Source organism: Phacochoerus africanus, chromosome 8 (assembly GCF_016906955.1).
Source record: "Phacochoerus africanus isolate WHEZ1 chromosome 8, ROS_Pafr_v1, whole genome shotgun sequence".
NCBI lineage: Eukaryota > Metazoa > Chordata > Mammalia > Artiodactyla > Suidae > Phacochoerus > Phacochoerus africanus.
In genome coordinates, this window is record NC_062551.1 from 138,107,646 (window position 1) to 138,127,803 (window position 20,158).

The 20,158-nt window shown below is 39.6% G+C and overlaps 1 protein-coding gene across 2 annotated transcripts in view; it reads left to right on the top strand.

Moving 5' to 3' along the window:
• Positions 1 to 18,500, top strand: part of ERICH3 (glutamate rich 3) — a 110,107-nt gene extending 91,607 nt beyond the window's left edge. Inside the window, exons 13-15 of one of the 2 annotated variants that reach the window (XM_047788634.1) lie at positions 8,976 to 9,107; positions 13,151 to 15,416; positions 16,229 to 18,500. In XM_047788634.1, the coding sequence (XP_047644590.1) occupies positions 8,976 to 9,107; positions 13,151 to 15,381 (2,363 nt within the window). In that variant the 3' untranslated portion in view covers positions 15,382 to 15,416; positions 16,229 to 18,500. The remainder of the gene's footprint in view (positions 1 to 8,975; positions 9,108 to 13,150; positions 15,417 to 16,228) is intronic. The other variant, XM_047788635.1, reaches the window with a different exon arrangement.
• The last annotated feature ends 1,658 nt before the right edge of the window (positions 18,501 to 20,158 follow it).

Below are 20,158 nucleotides of genomic sequence, written 5' to 3' on the forward strand. Positions count from 1 at the left end.
AGGAGAGAGGCTCTGGTTTCTAAAGATTTCCTATTTTATCTGTGCAGTAGGAATTTAGAGTTAGATAAAAATAGGAGAATTTCTTAGAGAACTCAAACTTGACTTTGAGTTCTTCTCTGAAACTCTCTTCCTGATCCTAGAGGTTCCTAGGTGTGGAGGATGGTTCCCTTTGACATAGAGAGTCTTATGGCTTTTCCCAGGATTAATCACGTCCCGGTACTTAGACACATGGGAGGTCTGATACTTTTCTCAACTTTAGGAGGACAGTTACAGGGCCGAATTTTGTCCTTCAAGCATTGGGATTATGCTTGCCAGATGTTTGGCCCTCCCATAGCACCCTGTGCCCTATATATAACCTGTATCTTGGTCCTTTCCCTCCCATCTGTCTCCTCTGCCAACATGGCGGGCATTTCTTTTTGACTCCAAGGTAAAATTTGTGTTCACATTTAGTATTACTAAAATCCCTCTGTTTTAAAACTTAGGAATAATTTTAACATCTCTAATTCTTATCCTAGGAACTTAAAAGCTGTTATTAAACCACTGGGGTCAACAGCTAGAGATTGAGGCTGTTGAATACTTATCTTTCTGTTCCACTACTATGTGCAGGGAGCGTCATGGTCAATAAGAAATGTGTAAGAGAAGGTTCCTCCTATAGTGTTAAGAGGAAGGCTTGGTACACAAGTAACTGGACAGGGGTCAATAGTCATGTATAAAACCACAGAAGGTACAAGTGCCATGAAGCTTGAAAGAAAGACAAGTCCCATTTGATGAATACCTTAAAAGTTGTCATGAAGGACTTGTTTAAGGAAGGCTTTAAAGGTTAGACAAGATTTTGAAGGTGGAGTGAAGGAAGATAAAAAGCACTTTAAATAGTGGGAAATGGCAAAGGATATAATCTTGGAGTAAGTTAGACAAAAACTCTAGAATGAACTGTTTGATAGACTTCAGCCTATGGGCCAAATCTGGCCTCTCACTTTTTCTTTTTGTGTGATCTGTGAGCTAAGATTTTTTTTTTTTTAATGATTGGGAAAAATCAAAAGAAGAATGTATAGTGGCATGTGAAAATTATTTAAAATTCATATTTCAGTGCCAGAAAATGGTTTTATTGGGACAGAGTTGTGCTCATTTATATACATATTCTCAGTGGCTGTTTTTGTACTCTAAGGCCAGAGTTAAGTAGTTGAAACAGAGACCTTATGGCCCACGAAGCCCTAAAGATTCACTAAGGAGCCCTTTACAAAAAAAGTTTGCCAACCTCTGCCTTAGAATTACAACACAAAGACTTCCAACATTTTCAAAAGGATTTTGCCGTATATGAGTTAAGATTCTTATTAAAATATGTTTGAAGCCCTTTTATAAAATAATTCAAATGTTTGCTCTTGGATCTCATTATTCAATTCTGGTACATACAATGTATAATCTAGAAAATGTACAGTTAGGCAAAGTGCTGTTCAAAAAGAGATGTTAACGTTCAGTAGACACGTCAACATTATTATTACTGTTACTATTATTTCTTTTACTTCCACTTCAAAACCTGAATTTATGAAAGTAGACAGCTTTTTGTAAAATGAGATGCACATGATGTAGGCTCTAATTAGGTGATAGATAGAAATCAGAAACATTTGACTAGGAAGAGAATTTCATGTCACTTGGAAGAGAATTCCCCCCTCCCCGGATTTCTGAAATGAAGAGTGTATAGATTTATTATTTTTCTAGTATTATGGGAAACCTGTTTTCTTGATAACATCGATAATTTTCGAATATTTTGTTATTGTCCTTCCATTGAAGTGGGTTCAACACTAGATGGCAAAGTCTACCACTATTTATCTTTCTTAAGCTCTGATATATGTATCACACCCCTTCATCAGTGTCTGTTTTTCCTTAACAGCTTATGACATAACAATTAGAAAATAGAGAAAAACGGTTTTAAAAGTTATCTATAGGAGTTCCTGTTGTGGCTCAGCGGGTATCCCACTAGTATCCATGAGGATGCTAGGTTGGTCCCTGGCCTTGCTCAGTGGGTTAAGGATACAGCGTTGCTCCAGGCTGCCCATGTAGGTTGCAGATGTGGCTGAGATTCTGCGTTGCTGTGGCTGCAGCGTAGGCTGGCAGCTGCAGATTTCATTCAACCCCTAGCATGGGAACTTCCATATACCTCACATGAGGCCCTAGTAAGGAAAAAAAAAATTATCTATAGATTCATGACACACAAATTACTTTCAACATTTGCTTTAGCTTTTTATTTCTAAACTTAAGAATTTACAAAGTTACATTGTCATATTTCTATAAAATGTTGTATTTTGCTTTTTATCCTTAATGTTCCACCATAAGCATATTTATGTTATTGTTATCTTCATGAATATGTTTAATGTCTATGGTTTATTCCATTCTGTGATTTTTCTCATAATTCAACTATTTCCCTATTTTTCCTATTTTCACTGTTATTAATAGTATTCTAGTATCTCATTACTTAAGGTAATTTAAAATTAATAACTGTGTTCTCAGGGTAGGTTCCATGAAGTTTAATTTCTGGAGAAAGATAATAGACATTTTATTGAAAAAAGGTTTTTCTTAGGAAAGATTTGTTGAAAAGCTTATACAATGTAGAACAGATGAGAATAAAATGAAAATAAAGTTTCTTGCCCAGCCTTTTTTTCTTTTTTTGTCTTTTTAGGGCTGCACCCGAGGCATATCGAGGTTCACAGGCTAGGGGGTCAAATCAGAGGTGTAGCCTCCGGCCTACACCACAGCCACAGCAACTGCCAGATTTGAGCCGTGTCCGTGACCTACACCACAGCTCACAGAAACGCTGGATCCTTAACCCACTGAGCAAGGCCAGGGATCGAACCTGCATCCTCATGGTTTCTAGTCAGAATCCTTTCCACAGAGTCACAATGGGAACTCCCCCTTGCTCAGACTTTACTGTTCTTCCTGAGAGGTAGGTAACTGTGGATAAGTTTTTTTGTGTGCATGATTCCAGAAAATTTTCTATTTATATACACATATATATGTATCCATATATTTTATATATATATACAGATATTATATTTATATACAGATGGAAACATGATACATTTTGTTTAAACTTGCTTTTTTTCACTTAACACAGCATCTTGAATATCTTTTCATATTAATATATATAATTGCACTTTATTTGTATTTACTGTACATGTGATGCCATTATATTGCTTTAACATTTTATAACTTTGCAAATTTTCTTAAAAATATATTGCCTTCTGTGTAAGAACTGGTAGAGTTTTTCTATGGCCCATTTTCCACAAAAGAACAGAATTTCTGGGTTACAGAAGCCCAAAAGCAGAGAGAATACAGCACAGTGGAAAATAAGACATTAACGAGCAAAACCAAACAGAGACCATATCAAAGATTCAGAATGATGTAGAAGGAAGGATTATGCTATCAAATCCAAAGGATTAGTAGATTATAACTGTTGGCTGCTGGTGTTTTTGACATATGCTAAAGGAAATGATGCAATAAATTTGTAAATATTTAAGACAATAGATGAAAGAAAGTGATGAACAGTCTTAAAAAGCTTTCTATAAATAAATAGTCCTAGGAAAATTTCAGATAAAATAAACCAAGTTTTGAACTTGTGGTTCATTATATTGATGCCGATGCCAAGCGAAGAGGTTATGGCTAGCTCCTCCTCCGTAATTGAGTCTTCAGTTAGGTGGCCAAAGGAGAGAGGAATAGAATCAGAGTTTGAAATGAAGGTCATTTTGGTGACTATGCTGCAAAACACAGCTTTTATAAATTAGACCAGAAGTCTGGCAAAAATTGAAATGTGTATATTTTACTTAGATCCCTGATTCGAACTTTAGGTCAAAATGAACTGGGGGCTGAGATAATGTGTAAATCATTCTATTTCATATTTGTATAGCATTGAATTAATCATTTTCAATCAGACTTAGAAAAAATATTGTGATTACATTAAGAATAAGTCCAGGGGCTAAAAAAAATCACATACAATTAATGATGTTTTGTAGTGTCTAAGCCAAATGCTTTAATCTGAATTGTTGTCACTTGAGATCATAGCAATGGAAAATTCTTTAAAGTACTATATTCAATACCGTCATACCTTTCAGATCTATAACATAAAGTGATAGCTTCCTTCTAACTATTTTATAAGATGTCACACTTAATTGGGCTTTGTCCAGTCCAAAAACAAATCAGGTGAATTTATATAAAAGATATGTTGTATGCAGTGAAGTGGGTAAAGTAAAAGATTTTAATTGCTAGCTGCAATGAGATAGTGTCCTTGGGAGTTAATTCAGTATTGCAGGGCATAGTGTTATTTTAATGTGTTTATTTTTTTTCTGTTATTTTCAGTTTAAGCTGTCTTAATACATTTTGTGACACATAATGTTCTATGTGTTCTAATGGTGGGGCAATTCAGGTACATTAATTTGTGGCATTAATGTAATTTATTTATTATGAATATAAATAAAATATTCAGAGGAAAGTATAATGTAAAATGTATATAGAGGTAGACATTTTATATTTTTAATATATGAATCAGGGGTACTCATAGTGCTTGGCCGGGTAATATAAACCTAAATAACATTAGGACTAAAATAAAATGCAATTTTATCATCATGCAGGCAGGATAGAGTGGTCTTGATAAAAGAACAAGAAAATCACGTATTGTGAGTTACAATCTAAATAGAATTTTTGAATAAATTGTGAAAGCATGTATCGTTTGATTCAGTAGGTTTCTTCTGAGATAAATATTAGGTTAGGTGTCTGCTTTATGCCACACTGTTCTTGGTGAGAACGTAACAAAGTCCTCCACTTTATTGGAGTTTACATTCAAGGAGGAGAGATATGTACCAGGTATAAAATAAATATGTGATGGGGTATCTGGGCTGAGTGCTAGCAGAAAAGAAAATCAGAGTACGGAGACACAGTGGTGGTTTGAGGAAGGGGTAGTGTCTTAGGGCTGGCCTCTTTCAATGAAGGAACATTTAAAGAGACTGAACGAGGTGCAGGGGTGAGCCACCCTGTCATCTGAAGAAGGAGCACAGGAAGCCAAGGGCACAGCAAATGCAAAGACTCTAAGCTGGGGGTGTAGTTGTTGAGAGAAGGGTTTGGAAAGGAAGCCAGTGTGACAGGAGCAGAGTGGACAAGCCAAAGAGTGGTAGAAGAAGAGCCCAGAGGGAGAAACTGATATGTCATGGAGAGGATTTTATTCTGAGACAGGAAACCATTTGAAAAATTCAAGCACACAAATGACACGAGCTGAGAGTTTTGAAAAGATTATTCTCACTCCAGTGTGGAGGATAGACTTTAGCCTTCTGAAATTGTTGTCTTCGAACAGCTGTGGTCTTGAGTTGTAATTAATCCTGGGTTTTTGTAATCATGTAATCCATGTTTCAATGCCAAAGTTAACACAAGCGCATCAGGATCATCTTTATTGTGTGGTTCATGATGTGAGTTGTGCATTTTGTCATGGTGAGTTGTTGGGAAGATCATTGATTGGCTGTACCAAGAATGATCAATGAACAGGCATAGTTTTCAAGGTGACCGAGAACTTGGGATGAACTTGGATATATATCTACTCTGCTAAAATTCACATGAAAAGTTCTTGGCAGAACTTTCTTCTGAAATAGAATTGCCCAAGATTCTTAGCATGTTTCGAGATGGGAGTCGTTTGTTTAGTTTGAAAACAAGCAGGAGATAGAGTAAATTTAGATAGCTTGCCTACTAATATTGAAAACAATATCCTTGCCACCATTTTTCAATGACTAAGTTATCAAATTTAGGAAAAATTAGTGGAAATTGAGACACTGTTGGCAATAGTATGGGGACGAATGCCTCTCATCAGTATAGGTGAAACTGTGATTTGATACCTCCTTTTTTGACAAACATAGAGAAACATATATTGAAAGCTTCTAAAAATATGCTCTTTGCCACAGCAATTTCAATTCCAGAAATTCATCTTAAGGAAATAGTCAGAAATAAGTTCCAAAATAATTATAAGTGCTATTTAAAGTAGCTTTATAGTCACAAAAAACAAATAAATGGAAACAATTGAATATCCAAAACCAGGCAGTCCATTCACCAAATTTTAGTAAAACCTTATTAGAGCATTCTATGCAGTTACTGAAGAATCATTCTTACTTAATGATATGTGGGAATATTTATAATATATTGCTAACTGAATAACGGGATACAAGATGCTCTAAGAGAAGAGTGAAAAAAATAGAAATCCACCAAAATGTTAACTAGTAATTGTTTATCAGTGGTGAAACCAGGGTAATTTTTCTTCTTTGCACTCTTTTTTTCATCTTTTCTAGCTTTAGGTAATAAAAGCTATTTTCATATTTAGAGAAAATACAATGTGTATTATTTTTAAATATTCGTTTTCATAATAAAAAATCTAACTTGCAATACAACATTATTTTGATGTTTAAAAAACATCTTAAAATACCCTATATCATTTGAAATGGAAAAGGTGTTTTTCTAAGAGGTTCTCTGTATGAGCCGCTTCCATTTTGCTACAGAAGCTGTGGGAACTGACAATTGCCTTTGCTTCTTTCTAATGGTCAACTTTACAGTGAGGTGAAGGATCAGAGCCTTGAGGGATGAAGAGCTAAACAGATAAAGGAAACAGGTGATGGGTCACATTGCTGACATTGCTGGAGTCTCAGCAGGCATAGTCCTCCTTTACAGTAGGTGGAAAACAGTCAAGCTTAGACCCTGGCTGAATTCCTGCTCTTAAGTTTCAGTTTCAGAAGAACATCTGAGAAAAACAGGACCAAGGGAGGCCTTTTCTGATCTCACATCTAATAAGTCCTTGATAAGTCCTAATAAGTCATGTCAGGGTCCCACTCTTCCTGAATCTGAAGTAGGCAGCACCTAACTGTACAGGCTCTCGTGGACTTTCGAAGTCTAACCCTCCAGGGCAAAGCCAGCTGATGTGGGCAAGTGGTGATCACAGTCCTGAGACAGAAGGACTACATGCTTCAGTCAATTCTGAGTGAGTTGTAATTTTCAGATTATGCAAGTACTGTTTGGCTTCTTAGAATAGTCTTTTGGTTCAATAGCTGCTAATTGTTTATTATTGTTTTAAACTATCTCATCGGGGTATAGTTGACATACGACATTATATAAATTTCGGGTATAGTGCATAATGATTCAGTATTTGTATAATAAACCATATTTCTTTATAGTCTGTGGCCTACTTGGGAAAAAACCTAGATGTCCCATCAGTTTTGATGAAACAAAGCTTCACGTAATTGTTACCAAATCAGACTTCCTCCCCACCTCTTCCTGCCATCCTTGGGATTTCTATTGCTTAGTCAGCCAAGCAGATTTAGACACAAAGACCTAAAATACTGTTTATGTAAACTCTCTAGTTATACAGTGTTAGCATTAGGATAGCAAGTGAGATGATGTTTAACTTATATGTACTATGTTTATTAAATTACTAAAATAAAGGTTGACGATTTAAAAAAACCCAGCTATGACGTAAATGTCATGCGGTGATGTCATCTCTAAACTGTATTATTATTAAAAAAACTTTTTTATTTGGCATGTTGGATGAATGAGGAAAACTATTATTCAAAAAAATTTAAGCAATATATTTGAACTATATGATGCACCTCATTTCATCTCCATATTTGATCTCTAAGGTTAATACAGTTAAGTCTTTCCATTCCTCCCCCCCAAAGCCATGTGAGGCAGCTATTTCACTATTTGTTTCCAAACACAGAGGGATCTGTAAGTAACTAACTACCCCTTAGCAATTCACCCTGAAGAAGGGACCACATTCTAGTTTTGTTTTTCCTGAAGTACAGTCTTTGGGTCACCTGGATCAGAATATCAGAGAGGAAAGAAAGCAAGAAAGGAGGAGAGAAGGGAGGTAGAGAAAGAAGAGATGGATATAGAGAAGGAGGGCGGGAGGAAGGAATGGGTATTTTGGAGACACCACATTCATATCAAGGAGGGCAAATCCAGGTCTAGTGTTATTTGAGTGAGCTTCTGTTCGCCAGGAGGTGGCACAATGATAGATGTCAGGGGTTTAGGGATGTGGGTCATGGGATGACAGGCCAGGAATGTGGACAGGGACTGGTCAGAAACTAAAGACAAATTTAAGGGATATTACAGTGTTACCTAGAATCATGTCAGGTTGGGTGATCACCCTTAAAATAGACTCATCATTGTCATCTATTATTATTTATTAGGTGCTTAGGCACTCGCTAATGAGTGAAATATAAGCATGTTCTACAGATATTACTTCATTTAATCCTCCCAGTACAACCACTGAGTTGTTATCTTTTTGACAGATGAGTAAATTGAGGCTGAGTCTTAGACCAAAGAATGTACCCAAGATGACACAGTTACTATGGAGTATGGGACCTGAACTTCTTAGGTCTTCGTGCTTCTGAAGTTCAAGACTAGTAGTCAGCTGCAGATAACAGGGATCTCTACAGCTTTTACTGTAAAATTTACAGGAATCATGCAATAGCTTTTTTTGTTGTTGTTTCTTTGCTCTGTCCACATGCAGTGAATATTGAGGTCAAATCACTAAAATCTATTAATGGAGGAAAGGCTTAGAGTATAGTCAGTTCTGGTAGTTTTAGAAATCTGAAAGAACAGCGATGATTGGAGTTATAAAAGCCCTAACACATGTTTCTAGAAAGGAAAAGGCAACCAAACTCCTTTTCAGTCCATTCATTGCATGTGCATATGGCAAATCTGTCACTGCTTCTGTCTGTTGTCTTTTTTTTAAAAAATGCAAATATTTCTTTGCATGGGTTTCTTTACTTCATGATCTATCGTATTTTCTTTTTGAAATCATATCTCGAATGCTGTTTAATCTTAATACATTTTAAAAACAGGCTCACATTTTAATGCGAATGCTTTTAAATTAACCCCTTGTGCTAGTGTACCACTTGCAATGTTCCCAGGATATATTTTTATACTTTTTGATATTTTATATGATCTCCAATCAGTTGGACAGGTAACAGCTGAAGCTGTGGATCTTGGCCGCCACTGCCACTGCCACTATGACTCTGAGTCTGGTGTTAGCAGCGCAGATGAAGGAGAGAAACACTCAGGGAAGTTGGAGACTGACGCAGGTGCAGGTAAGGGCCATCATGACCTAGGAGAGAACTTCAGAAATCCTTTGCAAAAGACAGTGCCATTTCCATCTCTCAAGTTCCTATCCTTGTTTCTTCCTTTTACCACCTTTATTTTTTTCGCCTAATGAATATGACGGCAGGGCATGGTTGAGAGGTCTTAAGGGGAACTTTAGAGCTGACATTAGGTATGAAAGTTATTATTCTTTGTTGAATACATTGGTGCCTAGAATGAAATAAATAGGACTTCCAATAATAAGAAAAAATACTGGAAGGGATTTTCAGACCAGTCATTTCATAGCCTGCCTCCCAGTTAGCTGACCAGGTAAGTGATTTGCCTAACTGAACTGTTGGAGACTCAGAAAGCCCAGGCACATTTCAGGATGATTTATTTGAACTCCCTTTTTTTTTTAAATTAGGGAAGAATTCATTTCCATTAGCAGATGACCTGGCTCTTGGTGCTGAGTATTCCAGCTGCAAGAGTGCCAATTAGAGTGACTCAACAGACCATGATGCATACATATCTAGTCAAATATCCTGTGTCCTTGAAATCAGGTTTCCCTATATCTAGTGGATGATGATTTAAAGTGATGAATACATGTATGTGTGTGTGTGACAGTATCAGGGGTGGATTCTTCATTTGATACATCCTATGGTCATATTACCCTCCTCTCCAATTTTAATGATAACATCAAGCCCTTTGAGGTATCTGAGACTTCAATCTATTTTCCAGCAAACACATTAGCCAGCCAGTTTCATGGATGCATCAGAAGGCACAGAGAAAAAAGACCATATGACTCACAATAAATAGCAGTAGCCAGACATTTGCACCTATGCTGGTTTCCTGAGTTCCAATCCCCCTTGGGCAATGTGGAGAGGGTCGGGTGACACTTGAACATGCAACAGGCTGAGTTACAGGAGAAGGACCTTGAGCTTGAGAATCCAAGTCTTTCATTATGGGCGTTCAACCAGAGGATTTCTAGGGTACTTCCCCAAGTTTCTGCAATGCAGGCAGAGTAGTTGTTGTCTATCCAGTCTGATTCAAGCAAGAAAATACCACAAAGTCAGTTTCCGTTGTGGCTCAGCGGAAACGAATCTGACTAATATCCTTGAGGACACAGGTTCAATCCCTGGCCTCGCTCAGTGGGTTAAGGATCCAGCAGTGCCGTAAGCTGTAGTGTAGGTCACGCATGCGGCTCGGATCTGGCGTTGTTGTGGCTGCGGCGTAGGCCATCAGCTACAGCTCCGATTCAACCCCTAGCCTGGGAACCTCTGTATGCCATGGGTGTGGTCATAAAAGCCAAAAAAAAAACAAAAAAACTAAACAAACAAAAAAACAAAACACAAAAAAAACACACACATAGTGTATGCAGTGTGAGGGGAGTGTGGAAGGAATGTTTGTTAGGGCTCCCTGTGGGTCAGGCACTGTGCTAAGCATTTTATTGTGGACTCTCACAGTGTTGCTATTCCCGTTTTATGGATAAGAGAATGAAGGCTTAGAGAAGTGTTAGTTATGGCGTTCATACAACTAAGTGACAGAAATGACGCTCTCACCCGGGTCTGTCTGACTCCCAAGTACACACTCATCCACTAAATCAGATTGTCCCCATTTGTTGAATATTGCTCGCTCTCATGTCTTGTTTGTTTGTTTTTTTCTCAAAAGCCCATGAGGTGGTTCTCAAAAAAAACAAAAACAAACATGTCATGTTTTTGTACTGATATTTCTTAAAAGGGCTTCAATCGTTCTTTCTCCCTTGCTTCAGGAATGGCATGTCTGACTGTGTGTGTGTGTGTGTGTGTGTGTGTGTGTGTGTGTGTGTGTGTGTGTGTGTGTAGTAGCTCAGCTGGGTGTCATTAGTATGTTCTCTCCTAGAATTCAGGCACAGTATATTATTATATGGTGGCTAGGCAATTTTATTACCCTGTTTTCCTGAATGTTCTTTAATTAATCCATAAATTTAGAGGTCAGCCTAGCAAAGCAGAGGACCTTCTTTAAGTGTTTTTCCTAACTGATAATTTTTAAATATACTCTCAAGCAGGAATTTGAAAAGAAACAGATATACTATACAAGAGACTTGAGAAATGTTGTTTCTCATGGTTTTCATTTAATTTTGTTTTAAATCCAGTAATAATCCGTAGTGAAATAAAGTGAGCTATATTCTTTCTTATGAATTGGTTCCGTGTTCCCTGAGTGAGCATGCCGATTTTAGTAAACAATTGCTGTGGTATGCTGAGGACCACCTATGGAAGTCAACACCAACCCCACGGGTAGACCTGAAACTTCTATGTTGCGCCTTTGAAAGAAAACATCAAACATTGCCTTCCAAATAAACATTTTTTTTTCAAGGGAAATGGAGATCAGCTATTACTGTCTTCAATTTTTTCTTCTTTTTATGGCCACACCTGCGACAGATGGAAGTTCCCAGGCTTGAGCTTGAATTGGAGTTGCAGCTGCCACCCTATGCCACAGCCATAGCAATGCCAGAGCCGAAACACATCTGCGACCTATACTACAGCTTGTGATAGCACAGTTTGTGGCTTAACCCACTGAGGGAGGCCAGGGATCAAACCTGCATCCTCAAGGGCACTGTCAGTTTCTTAACCCACTGAGTCACAATGGGGACTCCTAAAATGGTTTATTTTAATAGTCGGCAAGAGTCTAAGAGAAGTCAACAGAAGATAGCCATGTGTAGTATTAGGAGAAGAGCCGGAGTGATAAGACAGTCCAAGATGGGGTATCAGAATAGGGATAAAGTGAGTAAAATCAAGACTTTAGGTTTCTGGGAGATTGTTGGTGATGGGGTAGAAGTGAGATGTCTAGCCAAAGAGGCAAGCAAGAGAAAAAACATGAGAAGACATACTTGCTTACTTTATAAGTGTGTATCATTCGGAGGTTGACACCCTGGTATGATAACTTATAGAGCCTAGTCCAGTGTCTTCTATAAATGAAAAAGATTAAATGGATAGAAAGTATTGAGATGCCCATTTTAGAAGCTCCGATCTCCCTAAGTGCTATTCTGCAGTTGGAAAATTTAAGTATTTTGGGTATTTGGCTTACCATGCCTTCATTTATTTTGCATGCATCGTTGCAACAGAAATGCATGTCTTAGTTAAATAATAAGAAATCTATCTGAAGCTTTTAAAGAAACAAATTGAATTTGTATTTATTGAAATATCATAGGTAGCACACTCAGATTTGCCAGGAAATTATGGGTGAAAACTTACAAAATACTTCAAGAAAGTTGTTTATGTTGAAAATTATCCCAGACTACAAAGTCTGGTCTTGCTCTGTGCTCTCATTTTGCAAAGGCACATCAGTTTCTGAATGTAGATGGGAGGTATTCTGACCTATAACCCAAATTTATATCTTTAGTGAAAAGTCTTCCATTGAGCTATAGAGCTATTTGATGACTAGGTCTAGATATAGTAGCTTTAAAATGTGGGGGTAATGTACGGGGTAATGATCACTTGGCACTGTATTATGATTGTGTTGCTAAATGCCCACATTAGTATAAGAAATATAGACCGAGAACAGGCATAATATGGTGCTATGGGGAACAATGATTTCTATGAAGATGAAGTACTCACTATTTTCCTTGTTGCATAGTTTTTCTGCAAGTCCTAACATTTCAAACAAAAGTAGGAGGTGTGTGTGTGTGTGTGAGAGAGAGAGAGAGATTTGATTATTCTTTTAAAAAAATTTTATTATAGTTCATTTATAGTGTTCTGTCAATTTCTGCTGTAAGAGATTTTATTATTCTAATGCATGGATTTTTTTGTTTGTTTTCAGCATTTCTCATGCTCAATTTTCCTTTATTATCAATGTGTCCATTAAATGTGATAGCATTTCTTTTTATCATGAAAAGCCATTATTAAATCATAGTGCACATTACAGTTGATGGCATCAGAGAGTCCAGGAAATGCTGTCTATATAATATGACTAGCCCCTTGATATTATGTATAAATATCTCATATTTATAAGATTATATGTAATATCTCCTCCCTGCCTTTTGATGAAAGTAACCTTGTTTTCTAACCTTATTTTCTAGCACCGAATAGGAACTTAGTGGTGGAGGAAAGGGCAGTACTCAGCTCAAACAAGGAATCCAAGCAAGCTGCATCAGCAGAGTATGCCCTGGAGAAGAAAGAAGCAGTGCAGGGAGATGAAGTTCCCCAATACAGGGATGCTGACACAGAAGAAAAAAGGGCTGCAGCACTTTGGGGAAAAGCAGGGGTTAAAGAGTTTCCCTTGGGGCAGTGGAAGCCCACAGCTGAGCAGCCAGCACCAGGATCATTTACAGAGGAAAGGGAGATCCCTCAGGTGATAGCAAGTGGGGCAGAGGCAGAAGCCGAAGAGGGTAGAAGACAAGATAAAGAGGACTTAAATTCTAGAGGACCAGAGGCAGCAAGAGCCTCAGGAGGTCTTCATGAAAGTGAGGCCTTGATGCAAACAGTGATGACGGAGATGGAGAAGGCAGCTTCTGGAGAGGAGCAGGGTTCCAAGGGTGCTCAGGAGGCAGCATCCCTGAGGGAGGCGAGGAGGCTGGAGGAAGAAGAGTCTGAGAGAGCAGCTATGAGTGAGGCTGGGTCTGCAAAGCCAGGTATGGAGGATAGTGAAGAGGAAGCATCCACAGACCTAGAGGACATGGCACTCATGGAAGATGCTCCATCCAAGAGGGAAGAGGGTTTAGAACAGGCCATACTGGGGGGAGAGGAACCAGCCAAAGAGAGGAAGGTGGTCATGGGATCTGAAACCTCTTTGAATTCCTTGACTGCTGAGAAGGCCGAGGCAACTCGGGTGGGGGTTTCGGAGGACAGCCTGGAAGAACTGGGTAAGGAAGATGTGGAAAGAGAGGAGGCCGAGATGGATGCAGAGTCTAATAAGGAAGATGAGAGCAAAGAAATATTACCTGAGGAATTAAATGGAAGAGAGAGGAGGAAAGCTGAGAGGCCAAAAACACCTCCTGGGGAAACTGAAACGGAGAGAGAAGAGGTGAGAAGGGCAAAGGCACCTCAGGATGAAGACACTTTAGAAGAAGAGCAAAAGTTTAAAGGGGAAGAGGGGGAACCCCTAAAGGAAGTAAGACCCAAGGAAGAGACTCAAGACCCCCAAAATGAAATGGACCGTGATTCAGAGGACGAAGCAGCTGGGAGGGCATCTGAACTGACTGTAGACATGGGGCTGCAAGGAGAAGATTCACTGAGAGAGAGAGAAGTGATCTTGTTTGAAGCAGCTCCGGGATTTGCAAAGACCCTGGAAAACGGAACAGTTCTGAAGAAAGAGGGAGGAGAGGAGGGACTGACGGCAGCAGGGGACACAAGGCACAGGGGCAGAACAGAGCAGGATGAAGGGCCAGGCCCTGCAGGAGAGGGAGTTGCAGGAGCTCCCGAAAGTCAGCCAGCTGGGAAGGCGCTGACACCTGAGGGCCCGCTCCTGGCTGCAGGCGAGGACCAGGAGTGTGCAGACAAAGGTCAAGATGGCCTTGCAGGCTGGGAGGAGAGGGATAAAGAAGGGCCTGTGCAGGGGCCAGAGGCAGTGGCCGTCGCAGCGATGACCCTGGAAGATGTTCCTGAGGGGGATTCTCCCAAGGCGGGAAAGTTGAGCCAGGAAGAGAGAGATGAGGACCCAGCGGAGGAGGCGGGTAAAGAGTTCACTCTGGGGGCAGGAGTGATGATGACTGGGGACACTGAAGGGGACAGGAGCGTGCAAGGCATGGTTGTGGCTGAGGAAGCTCTCCATTCAGGAGTGGCTGCGGAGATGGAGAGGGAGGCATTGTCAGATTCGAAGACAGCTGAGGGGCAAACAGAAGCAAATAGAGCCTCCCCCTTGTCCGATGTTGCCGGGGAGGAAACTTGGCACAAAGTGGATGAAATGCTTGGGAAAACGGCAGCTGCAAAGAAGATGGCTGGCGAGGAGATAACGCAGGGCCGGGAGGAGGCGACAGTGACCTGGGCGCCGGAAGCTGAGGCCGAGGCCCTGGGTGGGGCTTCAGACCTGGAAGGGAAGGCCGCACAGCTCGGGCCGGCTCCGGAGGGAGGAGATGCTGAAACCCCGCGGGAGGCAGAGTCGGTGGGAGGGAAAGGGAGCTGGGATGCTGGGCAGGAGTCGGGTGCTGCTGACGAATTCAGACTCCAATGTTCCCAAGAGAGAGGGTCAGAGCAGGGGAGACAGAGTCCACAGGACACGGGGACACTCCCCGGAAACCCTGACGACACGGGAGGCCAAGCAAAGCAAGAGCATACGGCGCTAAGAGAAAGTGAGAACGTAGATGTTTTCTGAACAACGGGAAGGCCCGAGAGACTTCACGGCTGTCGGTGAGTTTAAGCCTGATCTGTTTGCTGGATTAAACAGATCCCCCACCTGGGGTCCCTCCGCTTTGGGCTGGCTCATGCTTTTATGAGTCAGTCTCACACACACACACACACACACACACACACACACACACACACACACACACACACACCCAGTTCTTTGGGCTGGCTCATGCTTTTATGAGTCAGTCTCTCACACACACACACACACACACACACACACACACCCCAGTTCTGGGCTGCTTAGCCCTGGGATCCCTCCGCTTTGGGCTGGCTCATGCTTTTATGAGTCAGTCTCACACACACACACACACACACACACACACTAGTTCTGGGCTGCTTAGCCCTGAGCCCTTGATGAGGAGGATTGGGGGTGTGAGAAGGAGGCAGGGCCAAAGCCATCCAGGGACCCTTGGCAATTCTAGGTCACATCCTCTGCCTTTGCAAGCACAGCTCTCTGTAGCGATGAGATCCATCCCTCAGGGAGTGTGCCATAGGGACAGGCCAGGAAAGGAGAGGCTCAAACTCTTTTCCAGAATTCATTTCCCTTTGCAATTATTTGCCTTTAGATGGGCTCTATGTCTTCATTTCTGCAATTCTGTGAAGTTTAATCATATACATAGCATAAATATGTAAAATGTATTAAAATATTAAAACATAGTAAAATAGATGTATATACGTGAAATATGGAAGATTGTAACTAAAGACCAAACTTATTTCTAGCATTTCCTTGTGTTCCTGCTATTTCCTAGTGCCTGGTTTCTCCCATCCTGGGTGATTATGTTCATAGTTCTATCCTTTTTATTATTTTGCAGGATATCTTCAGCATGTCTTCTGGAAGACTTAAAGAGAGGAGGAGAAGGAGTACCCCTAGCATCTCCCCAGGACTTTAGCTTTTACCTTTTTCCTTTTTAATCCCTGTGCTTGTCAGAGCTGGTTCCCAGTCTGACAGTGCTGGTCGGTAGCACCATGAGCACCTTGAGAAGAGCTGTGCAGACCCTCCGTAGGGTGCTGGGCCCCAGGGGAGGATTGTGAGGCTGTTGCTGTTCAACACTGTTAACATGATGTCTATATTCAAGTCAGTAGATAGTTTCCAAAGGTTTGACTTTTACCAAAGATTATCTGAAAGGCCCAGTCCCCATGAGTTTGTTGAAATTCCTTTTTATTTCTAATCCAACGTTAGTCCCAGTTTCACACATGGAAGTTTTTTATTTAAAATCTGTGGCTTTGTCTATGAAAATGAGCCCTAAACATCCTTCCAGGTATACTCAATACTCAAATGGCTCCAGACCTGTAAGTCCTTCCAGAAAAGGATTCCATGGCATGCTTATTCACCTGCATTTAGAAATTAGTCATTCTGTGTATGCCAGATGAGTAATTGTGTAATTTGAAGTGTAAATCTTGTTTCAAAATGCCCCTTGTTTTTGCATGTTTCTGTAGTCTTGCTTTTCTGATGCTGACAGGTAAATGCTTGTGGCATTTCATCCCCAGGGGCCTTATTTATAGGGCCACTCGAATTTAAATCATAGTAGTAAATAATTTAGCTGAGTAAAATGAGTAACAATCATTACAGCAGGTAAACATAGCACATCAGCCCATATGTCAACATTCTAGACTCTAGACTCTGGTTGATGTCATTCAATGGAAAACAACCTTGGATTAAATTAGTGTGCTGCCTACCTTCCCAAGTTCTGTTATTTCAAACCCTGTGAACTAATCTTGCAGTGCATTGCAAATCAACAGTCATAGTTGCCTTCTAAATTACACCCGCCCCCCATATCACTAAGAATTGTATATCAGTGTGCCTCCTGGGATTTTGGTTTCCTTGTGACGTTTTTGTTCATATACCAGTGTCCCAAAGAGCACATATGTTTGGCCATCTTTTCATTATGTAAGGAGATGATTCTCCAGCCACCTTACACATTGTACTTTCATGGGGCACTTTCATGAATGATTCAACCCCTGGCCCCACCCCAGAGATTCAGATCTAATTAGTGTTTGATGGGTATAAGGCATCTGTTTTCTGTCTTGTTTTGTTTTGTTAATTCTTCAGTTGATTTCTACCATGTAGCCAACACTGAGAATTGCTGCCCTAGTCATTTTACAATCCATGCTATCTGCCCTATGGCCCAGGGACCAGGCACATTATCTTCATAGTTGAGTTTCATTTTAATAAATAAAGGAGTCATTCAATGATCAAAGATATAATGGACCATGAAAATGTAGTCCCTTGATCAGGATATTGGCATCACCTAGAACTCTTCCAAATACAAATTCCTGCCTTCATCTCAGTCTGTTAAATTGGAAACTGTGGGTGTGGCATAGCAATTGGTGTTTTAACAAGCCCTCTGGGTAATTCTGATGTACACTATAGTCTGAAAACTGCTGTCACGGACTATTGATTGTGTTGAGGATTAGTCTCAGTTGGAAAATGTATTGCAGAAGTGTTGTGAACTTTGTCTCTCTTTCTTTTACTGTTTGTCTCTCTCTCTCTCTTCTTTCTTTTTTCCCTAGGAAATGGTACTCACTACAAAAGTGACGACCTCAGCTTTAAACTCATTCTTCTTATGACTGTAAAATGATGTATACGTGAAGTCCTTCAGCCCACCCCCTACCGAGGACAAGCATCACTCATGGCACATCATAGATCGCCTTTGTCTTACATTTTATGAGTGGATTTCATCTCCTTTATATCCAATTTCATTTATTACTGAATGCATTGCCGTGGCATTTTACAGTATTTTTTCACTGATCTCAACCTTATTGCTACAGAGTGCTTTGAATACATAGCACCTTATGGGAAAGATTGTAAACTTGTTAATTCCATTGAAGAATGAGTTTTGTACAATGTGCTAAATGGAAATTGCATTGGATTATTTTTATATTTAACACATTCCGTCAAAACATAATGTAAAATTATTCTACAATCTGCATGTGGGTTTGTGAAATTCAGTCTTGTGATATTTTGATGAAGTAAATTCTTTCTCTGCAAATACTATGTTGGTCAAATTATTTGTATGTTCAACTGAACTGAGTTTTCCTAGTTTCATTATTAAAAGCGTGAATAAACCATACGTTTACAGATGAGACATGAATGGTCTTTTATAAATAAGACTAGACTTTTACAATCTTCTTTGTCCTTTCCTCACAAAATTTAAACTCCATAGAGTAGAAGAGAGAGAATTATTTTCACTGGGTTGCTGGGTTGTGTTTTTCAGCATGTGTGTTTATACTGACTGTATGCATTCATATATGTCTTTCACACACATGGAATGATGTCATAGAGGAAAATTGCTATCACATTTCATAGATAATATAGAAGCTCAGTTAAGTGGCTTATCTAAAATCATGGTCAATCTTGGGTCTTCTTACTCCAAACTTTTTTTTTGTCTTTTTTTGCCTTTTCTAGGGCCGCTTCCCGTGGCATATGGAGGTTCCCAAGCTAGGGGCCGAATCGGAGCTGTAGCTGCCGGCCTACACCAGAGCCACAGCAACGCAGGATCCAAGCCGCATCTGCAACCTACACCACAGCTCATGGCAACGCCGAATCATTAACCCACTGACCAAGGCCAGGGATTGAACCCGCAACCTCATGGTTCCTAGTCGGATTCGTTAACCACTGTGCCATGACGGGAACTCCTCCAAGCTTTGATTTGTTTTTAAATCACATACATTTCCTTCTAGGAAGAGGCATATTAAATAGATACTAAGATATACTATGTGAATCTCTACATATTTTTGTTTATTTGTAGAAGTAAAAATCAATCCTCATTAGTGTAATCTGTATCAATAAGAAGAGAGCTATATTTCCGGCCAGGGTCAAAAAATATGGCAGATTATTTAAATAATTCAAGAGAAAAATAGACAACTAATGGAAAGATAGGCAGAATTAGGTTATTTGAATTTCTTGAGTTAAGTGTTTTCTATGGCTTTGTAAACTCTTGTATTATAAATTTAAATTATAGTCAAATTCCTTAAAAAAAAAAACTTCTAAGATCAATAACTTTGGCCCAATGATTGCCATTGGAAATGGTTATTTGAGAAAAGAAAAGAAGGTTGTAAAAAAAGATTCATCAAGCCTGTGAAATATTCCAGTAGCTTCAAGGACAGCCCAAGAGAGGTCCGTCTGACCTTGGGTAATATTTTCTTCTAGTCTCCTGTTCTACCCAGTTGTGCCATTTGAAGTCAGCTCCCAGTTACCACGGCCAGCAGCAAAAGATACAAAAGAATGGGGAATAAACACAGCTGGAATTCTTTAAAAGTTGCTCTCAAACATACCTTTTCCCCCCCTTTTTTTAGGTTATTTCCTTCCCTCTAATATCATGCCCTGTGACAGGAAAGCTATGCTCTTCAAAATAACAAAAAGCATAAACTCTATAATAAAAAGCTGGATGTTTGGGAATGTACATTCCTTTTGAAATTCCTATGAGAGGTCTCAGACTGTTTAATAATCTATGCAACTCATATATTATATATTTTAAATATATATTATATGTTTTAAATATATGTCATATATTTTAAATACATAATATTTTGGAATGATGCAAAGCTCCATTTTTTTATGAGGGAAAATGAGGTACACACAGAAACTCCTAAGACAGAGAAGCTGGCACCAAAATCTAATAAGAACCAGCTCTCTGTCTCTTTTGTCAAATATTTCCTGGTAGTATTAATATTTGATTATAGCTAGCCATCTAAAGGGCATATTATAGGAGAAATCTCACAGTTGTTTAGCAGCATGGTAC